The sequence below is a fragment of the Antechinus flavipes genome, chromosome 4 (assembly GCF_016432865.1).
Source record: "Antechinus flavipes isolate AdamAnt ecotype Samford, QLD, Australia chromosome 4, AdamAnt_v2, whole genome shotgun sequence".
NCBI classification, from domain to species: Eukaryota; Metazoa; Chordata; class Mammalia; order Dasyuromorphia; family Dasyuridae; genus Antechinus; species Antechinus flavipes.
The window spans coordinates 112059161-112067651 of record NC_067401.1 but is presented as its reverse complement, the minus strand read 5'-3'; the positions used below and the strand labels follow the sequence as shown (position 1 = coordinate 112067651).

The following is an 8491-nucleotide window of genomic DNA, read 5'->3' as shown; positions in this document are numbered from 1 at the left end:
TTAGACCTCAGTCAATAATCAGTCACTGTGCTAAGTCCTGAGGGTGCCCCCCTCCTCCCCACAAAGGCAAAAGATAGTCCCTGTTCATGAGGAGTTCACAGTTCAATGGGGAGGACAACATACAAACAAGGATGTATAAACAAACTATAGGCAGGATAAACTGAAAGTAATCAACAGAAGAAAGGCATTAGAATTAAGAGGGACCAGGAAATGCTTGAGAAGGTAGGCTTTTAACTGTGACTTGAAAAAAGTCTGGAACTGGAAAAAAGTCTGGAAAACCAGGAGATGCAGGTACAGAGGAAAAGCATTTTGGGCAAGAGTGCCAAGGAAGACCCTCTAAATAACCCCAGAGCCAGCAAAAGATCTGAGAGTTATATAAGGGATTGAAGATGTAGAGTCTGAATTCCAGAATATTTGGGGCATTTTGATAAGGTGCACAGCACACACACACACACACACACATACACACACACACACATACACATACACGTGCGCGCGTGCGCATATAATAGAAGATTCAGATGCGATCTCCATTTTTGCTGGGGGTCTCAGGATATAACAATGAATTCCATTTATATGGGAAGCTAACTGGTACAGGGGAGAAAAGACTGGGTCTGAAGTCAGGAAGACTTAAATTCAAATCCAGTCTCAAACACTTACTAACTGGATGATCTTGGGCAAATCACTTCACCCTGTTTTCCTCAGTTTACTAATCTGTAAAATGAGATGGAAAAAGAAATGGCAAGCCACTCTAGTATCTCTGTCAAGATAACACAAATGGGCTCTTGAAAAGTTGGACGTGATTGAAATAAATGAACTAACAGATTTTATTTGCAGGTTCTTGAAATACTTTGCCCACAAAAAATCCATGAGATAAACTGAACAAGTATTCTTATCTCCATTTTACAAATAAGGGAACAAGGGGCAGCTAGGTGGCTCAGTGGATAAAGCCCCAGCCCTAAAATCAGGATGACCTCAGTTCAAATCTGGTCTTAGACACTTAACGTGTCCTGTTTGTGTGACCCTGAGCAAGTCACTTAACCCCAACTGCCTCAGGGGGGGGGAAACCCAACCAAATAAGAGAACTAATTTGAGAAAGATTAATAGACTTGTCAAAAGCAAGTGGGAATGCTGAGACTTAAACCCAGATCTGGTGTCACCAAGTACTGGCTCCACTATCAGATGCTGTTGCCCCAGAGTAACCCTCCTATAACAGGTGAGATCTGAGAATTTGCTGAGAAGAAAGCCTAGTGTAATCTAGGCTCGTAGTCCATGCAGGGACAAAGAAATCTTTCCTTATCCCCGCCCACTATCAGGAACAACATTGCACAGAAATTAATTGGTCTTAAAGTCTCTTTATTATCTTTTGACTATTTGTGTTGCTTTGGAGCCTCAGCTAAGCAAATAGATTAAGTGATCGGTGGCCACAGGGAGATTTTCCCCTGAAACTTCCACTGACATCTTTCACCATGACTCAATTCACATTTCTGGCCCAGGTTAGGGCCCGGATCCGAATTCGTAATCTTCTAGTGCGACAATGCTTGGCTGAATTTTTGGGTGTCTTTGTACTTATGGTAAGAGGCTGAATCGAATTAATCAGGAGGAAGGGAGGGCGGGGAAAGAAATAATCTTTACTCTGACCGATGATCTCCCCATTTTTTCTATTCTTTTTTCTCTTCTTTGTCTTTTTCTGGCCTTTGTCATCTTTCTAAATTTCTCTGATTATCTCCTATAACTGCACGGTTCATTGCTCATCTCTGTCCCTTCTTTCCTCCTCCTCTCTCTCACCTTCTTTCCTCTTCTTGTCCTTTCTCCCTTCATTTTTTTCCCCTTGGCTCGTTTCTCCTCCCTCTCTTTTTCTATCCCTGTCTTTTCCCTTCCCAACCTGTTTCTTTTGAGGCTTTCCCCGATTTCCTCTATTTCTCCCAATTTCTTTTCCAATCTTCTCTTTCTCTTCTTTCTTCTTATATCTCTTTTCTTTCTCTCCCCCGCTTCACCAATTCTACCTTTTCTCTTTCTCTCCCTGTTCTCCCTAATCCTCCCCTCCCCCTCCTTTTTTTTTCTTTTTCCTTTATTCCTTCCCTTTGCCTCTTCTTTCCAATCATTTTCTCTCTCCTTACTTTTCTCCATCAGTTCATCACACAGGGGGCAGTGGCTCAGGCTGTTACCAGTGAGGAATCCAAAGGCAACTTCTTCACCATGTTCTTGGCAGGCGCCTTGGCTGTAACGATTGCCATCTATGTGGGAGGCAATGTCTCAGGTGAGTGAGGAGATACCAGATTGGAGGAGTAGCAGGAAGTAGACAATGTCCAAGTCACTGACTCATGGATATTATCTACTGGAAACTTCACATGATTCTGATATGCCCTTGGATCTCTCCAGTCTTTCCTACTCTGCCTAGCTTCCCTATCTCATCTTCCCAAGATTTTCCTTGTTTTCTCCCTAGCTCTAGCTTCCATTTCTCTTTTCTTATGCTGAATCCTTGTTCCTCCTGGGAAAAAATACCTTCACTGGTGGAGGGTGGATGTTAACTTCTTACATACATCACCTTCCCAAACCATTCTAGACCTCGTTTCACTTCTCTTATTTCTTCCTGACACAACCTTTATTCCCTCAGGAGCCCATCTGAATCCTGCTTTCTCCTTGTCCATGTGCCTAATGGGTCGCCTACCTTGGACCAAATTTCCCATATACATTCTGGTACAGCTAATTTCTGCCTTCTTTGCCTCGGGAGCAACCTATGTCCTCTACTATGGTATGGAATAATATTTTCAAAGACTCAGGATTGATAAGTGGGAAGCCCAGATAATGGGGGAGGTACCCTATGGATAGAGATGGGAAAACCAGTTCACACGTGGAAATGGGAAAACTCCCTCTGTACATGGATAGGAAGAAGCTCAAGCTGAATGTCCATTGCCTCCATTCTCTGAATCAGATGCTCTGCAGAACTATACTGGTGGAAACCTGACAGTAACTGGCCCCAAGGAGACAGCCTCCATCTTTGCCACCTATCCAGCCCCTTATCTGTCCCTGGAAAATGGCTTCCTGGACCAGGTGGGAGTAGAAGCAGGGGACCACACCGAATTATCCAATGTTCTTCATCCTTCTCCTCTAGCATCCCCCAAGTTCCTACCCCTTTCTCTAGTATCTCCAACTCCTATCTGTCCTTGTTGTTTTCCTGGGTCTTTTCTGCTATCCTAACATGGATCAATTATTTGATCTTTGCCCTTGATATATCCTAAGCAACCAAAGATAAAATCAAAGTGGGGTGTGGAAAGTGAAAATGTGGGGTGTATATAGAGATAGGGATGTGAGGTATGGGTGGAACTTGAAAGCTATGTAAGGGTAGTCATAAGGCAGCCTTGGAGCATCTAACAGGGTAACCTTTCTCTCAAGCTTCTAGGTACTGCTATGCTGATGGTGGGCATCTTTGCCATTATAGACACCAAGAACAAGGGAGTGCCTGCAGGACTGGAGCCAGTGGCAATTGGTCTGCTGATTCTGGCCATTGGCCTCTCCATGGGTGCCAACTGCGGTTACCCACTGAACCCTGCTCGGGACCTCGGACCTCGGCTCTTCACCTATGTGGCTGGCTGGGGACCTGAGGTCTTTAGGTCAGTGATCCCTGCCCCCCCAATATTTTTAAATACTAACTTGCATTTACATAGTATTTTGTACCTTACAAAGTGTTTTTTCTATAAGTAACTAATAAGATCTTCTCAAAGCCCTGTGAAGTATAGTATATAGACGTTTCCATTTTACAGTTGGTAAAACCATGTGTCAGAGAGGTAAAAAACCATTTACTCGAGGTCACACAGCCACTAAGTGGGAGAAAGGGGACTTGAACCTATGGCTTTTGACTCCATTTGGATTTTTTTCTTTCTTTTTTAAAGAAGCAACTGGGATTAAATGATTTTTCCAGGATCACACAGCTAGCTTAAGTATCTGAGGTTGCATTTGAACTCAAGTCCTCCTAACTTCAAGGCCAGTGCTTTATCCACTGCCACATCTAGCTGCCCCAGGCTTTTGGCTCCAATTTCTGTCTTCCTTCCACTACCCTACACTGTCTCAAGTCTATTATCCAGTATCTTTCCTGTCCTTCCCAATTAAAATCATTGAGGAAGCCATCATACTAAATGACTCCATCTCTTCTCTTCTCCCTTTCTTGTTAAGTCTATAACCTTCCAACTTCACCATACTGAGCCTCTCTTTCCTTAGTTACCAATAATTTCTTTCTTAATTGCCATATCGATCCACTTTTTATTAACCCTCATCCTTCTTGGCCTTTCTGCTTAATGGCCTTTCTGATAATTCTATCACCTTCTCCTTCCTCTTTAGATTTCTGTGGCATTTTCTTCTGGTTCTCCTCCCACCTATCTAACTACTCCTTCTTAGCCTCTTTTCCTTGATTTTCATCCATGCCATATTCATTAACCTCAGGACTCTGTCCTAGGATCTCTTCTCTTTTTGTTGTATACTATGTCTTGGGGTGACTACATCCTTTACCAAGGAATCTATTATCATCTCCATGCATCTCCCTTTTCCGGGTTCCAGGTTTTTTGTTTTGTTTTGTTTTTATCTCCAGTTGACTCCTGGAATCTTGAACTCCATGTGGGGAATCTCAAACTCAACATATCTAAAATGTGGAATTCAGATTTTTCCTCCAAACTCTTTCTTCTTCCAAACTTCTTTGTTATTATACAAGGGACCACCATCTTCCCAGTTATTCAAGTTTACAATGTTGGTATCATCCTTTATTTCTCATTCTTATGGACTTTACAAATTTTGCTATTTTTATTATTTCTTGATATTTCATTTATATCTCTTTCTCAGGCCCTCATGAGTGATTTCTTTCTCCTCCTCCTTCTCTTCCCCCTCTTTCTTTTTTTTTTCTTTGTCCTTTTCCTCCAGTGCTTCTCTCTACTACAAGGTGCCAAAATGATTTTTTTAAAAGCATAAGTCTGACCTTCCTACTCTATAGACTTTATATTATTATCTCTAAGATTAAATATGAAGACTTTTGGTGTTTAAAGCACTTCATAATTTGGCTCTTTCCTACCTTTCCAGCCTTAACCCATTCTCTTCTATGAAACCTACAATATAGCTACACCAACCCACTTGCAATTCCTCACACATGACATTCCATCTCCTTTCTCTATGTCTTTGCAATGATTGTCTCTTATCCCTAGAATGTTTTCTTCCTCTCCTCCTTTCCTTGGCCTCTCTGAAGACTCAAGATACATCCCACTTTCTGCAGGAGATCCTTCCTGAATCTCCTAGCTTCTAATGCCTCCCTTTCTGAGATTATCTTACATCTCCTCTCACCCTCTTTCTTCCTTTCTCTCTTCTTCCCTCCTTCTCTTTCTCTCTCTCTGTCTCTCTCTCTCTTCCCCTATTTCTTTCCTGTTTTCTCTTCACTGAGTCTCTGGGTATTTTTTTCCACTTTCTCTAGTGCTCACTTTCTCCTTTACTTCCCATATTATTTAAATGATGGAATGACAGGGTCTCACCTGGATTCCAGGCTCCTCTCCACTGCCTACCACTTCATTGACAGTGTAATCTTAAACAAGCCATTTTGCTGCTCTGTGTCTCAGTTGCCTCAATTGATCAAATAAGGCAATATATATACATGAAGGCTTTGCAAACTTTAAAGAGCTGGAAAAGGGTGAGTTATTATTAGCTCTCTGTCAATAGTAAAAGAATACCTTTCTTGTCTCAAGGTAAAGGAGTGGGTCACTCTCAGAATCTGGATTTCACAATTTAGACTATGTTCCTTCCATCTCCCAGAAAAATTGACCCAAATTACCCTGTCCCCACACTTCTGCCTTTTCAGAACATAGTTATATACTTTCCTTTCCTCTTTCTCATCCTACTTTCTCTATTCATCCTTTGTTATTGTCATTCAGTCATTCCCTATTTTTCACGAACCCATATGGGGTTTTCTTGACAAAGATATGGGAATGATGTGCCATTTCTGCCTCCAACTTACTGTACAGATAAGGAAACCAAGGCAAATAGTGTTAAGTGACTTGCTCATGTTCACACAGCTAGTAAATGTCTCAGAACAGATGTGAATTCATGAAGATGAATCTTCCTAACTTTAGGTCTGGTGTTGCTTTGCCACCATCCTACCTCTAGGAAAAAGGGGGTGGGGGAACCTGTTTCCTGATCTCCCTTTTTGTCCCTCTACAGTGCTGGCAATGGTTGGTGGTGGGTGCCTGTGGTGGCTCCCATGGTAGGTGCTGTGGTGGGCACTGCCACATACCAGTTGCTGATAGGTTTGCATCATCCTGAAGATTTGGAGCCTGCCCAGGAGAAAGATTCTGAATTGAAGTTCATGTCTCATCTCACCTGCTCAGAGAAGAATTCATGATAACTTTTCTTCTTCCAACGTTACTACAGACATTTAAACAACAACAAATCCCCCCAAAACAAAAACCAACAAGGAAAACTATATTGGATGGTATTTACAACAAATACTTCTATATCCAAACACCAACAGCAACTAAAACTAACTTGATAATTTCTTCTACTATTTTCAATTTTACAAATTAGATTTGGTTAAATTGGACTGCCTTACTTGAACATGTATTACTCTATCTCCCATCTCAATCTTTGCATTTGCTGTTCCCTATACCTAAAATACATTCCTTCGTCATCTCCACAACTTGGAATCCTTGAGTTCATTCAAAATTCAGCTCAAGTGCCTTAAAGTCTCTGAATCATCTCTACTCTCAAACTTCTCTCTCCAAACTACCTTTTATGTATTTAAAATATTTTTTGTATATACTTATACATGTGCAAATTATCTTTCCTGATAGAATGTAAGCTCTTTGAGAGTAGGGTCTGTTAGTAGAGTGTCTAGCACACAAAAGACACTTAATAAATGTTTGTTGATTGACTGGACTACATGACACAGGAGGTCCCTTCCAGCTCTGAGATTCTGTGATTTTTGGAAATATTACCAATAATTATTATCACCACCTACTATGTTGCAGAGCATTATAATACTAGGCACCAGGTGTACAAATTAGTCTCTTAGCACAAAGTTGCTTACAATAGGATCAAGAGAAAGCATGATGTATGGTAGAATGTTATAGGAGATAAGGGAAGAGACTCAGACATTTGGGGAAATTTAAGAAAGGAAACATGGATTCTAACTTGGGAGTTGGGGGGAATGAGGTTTGAAGGCGGGAGGGTTTGGTGGAAGAAGTGGCACTTTGAGCAACCTGGGCCTAGAGGGAAGAGGATGCATTAGGTATGGGAGATAATCTCTGGGAATGTATGCAGGCAAGAGAGTGAGGTCAAAGTCTGGGATAACAAGAAGTCCTGATGAGCTGAAAGGGCATCGGTATGAAGTAAGGAGGAAAAGGGTTGTTTGGAGCAGAACTGTAGAACCTAAAATAGCTAAGCAAATTATGTTTTATCCCAGGGTAACCGGGAGCCCTTGAAGATTAGGGAACAGAGAACTGATGTGTTCAAATGTTTTCAGTAGGAAAATCATTTTGACAATTATGTGGCTTGGGCTGGAGAAGGAGGAGGGATGCCGGCTACTAGGATCTTTCAGTAATACAGGTGAGATGAAAGGCTCTGGATTAGAATAGCTCCGGCAGATGAGTGATCCCAGCCTGGAAAATAGGTTCAAACTGGTGAGGAAGACCCTCTCCAGCAGCTGAACGGTTACCCAGTTGCAGTTTCAGGGAGACAGCAGGCCTTTTGGCGTTGGGCAGAATTCTGTGTGCGATGGGGACGCTTACCTGGAAGTTGTGGTCTTCGATCTCGCCTCTTAAGCCATCTGCTAACACATCACACTTCTCAAGAAGGCTTGTGAAGGGTGGGGTGGGGGTTCCCCAGCGGAGTCGGTAGCTAAAAGCGGCCGCCCGAGGACGACCTGCAGATAGATGGATACCGGGACGCCAGGAAGCCGAATGGGCAGCTCATCCTGGAAAACAAACGGGGACTGCGGGATGCTTAGCGCCCCAGGAAGCCTCATTAGTCCGAGTCTTTTCCCACCCCTTTCTTGTCTCCAGAAATTTCCAAGTCCCCCTTTTTTTTTCAACCCTGGATAAATTCTAGCCATCTGAGTATCATTTCTCGCCGCCACTGGGGCCCCTCCCCTTGACTCAGACACCTTAAGGATTAATTAGGGGTGGGGGACTCTGTCCGGGACCTGGAAGACCTGGGGAAGAGGGAATGAGTGAGCCAGCTAAGGAGCGGTCTTGGTGCCGCCTCTGCGGCTAATTATAGGGTTCCGCCCTTCCCAATCCCCGAGGCCGGAGATGGGGGAAACTGAGGCACGGGAGGCCCCACATAGACTGGGAGTTTCTCCCTGTAAAAGAAGCAATGCACTAAGATGAGCTGAGGCGAGAAGGATGCAGGACACGGGGCAACTCCGAAGGCCATGAGCACAAGGGGTAAGAGGGGAAGCAGCCTTTGGAGGGAGATCCTCCTCACTCACCACTCCCTTAGCCTCGCCCCCTTCCCCAGCGTG

General features: G+C 43.2%; 1 protein-coding gene and 1 long non-coding RNA gene across 2 annotated transcripts; one reads left to right on the top strand and one right to left on the bottom strand.

Moving 5' to 3' along the window:
• The first annotated feature begins 528 nt into the window (after positions 1–528).
• On the top strand, positions 529–6906 carry AQP10 (aquaporin 10). Its single transcript, XM_051993940.1, has 6 exons — positions 529–1574; positions 2134–2260; positions 2618–2755; positions 2936–3054; positions 3397–3614; positions 6193–6906. Exons 1-6 carry the CDS (start codon positions 1470–1472, stop codon positions 6371–6373), a joined length of 888 nt encoding a protein of 295 aa, XP_051849900.1. The 5' UTR covers positions 529–1469; the 3' UTR covers positions 6374–6906.
• Positions 1522–6354, bottom strand: LOC127559858 (uncharacterized). The gene is made up of 2 exons (XR_007953216.1): positions 6266–6354; positions 1522–2237 (listed from the first exon to the last, which is right to left on the bottom strand). It is a non-coding gene; the product is annotated as an uncharacterized LOC127559858 (long non-coding RNA).
• Positions 6907–8491: the final 1585 nt, after the last annotated feature.

Coding starts and splice junctions, on each gene's coding strand:
- AQP10 (XM_051993940.1), top strand. CDS start 1,470: ATGACTCAATTCACATTTCTGGCCCAGGTTAGGGCCCGGATCCGAATT. Junction 1,575..2,133: donor TGGGTGTCTTTGTACTTATG/GTAAGAGGCTGA, acceptor TTTCTCCATCAG/TTCATCACACAGGGGGCAGT. Junction 2,261..2,617: donor TGTGGGAGGCAATGTCTCAG/GTGAGTGAGGAG, acceptor TTATTCCCTCAG/GAGCCCATCTGAATCCTGCT.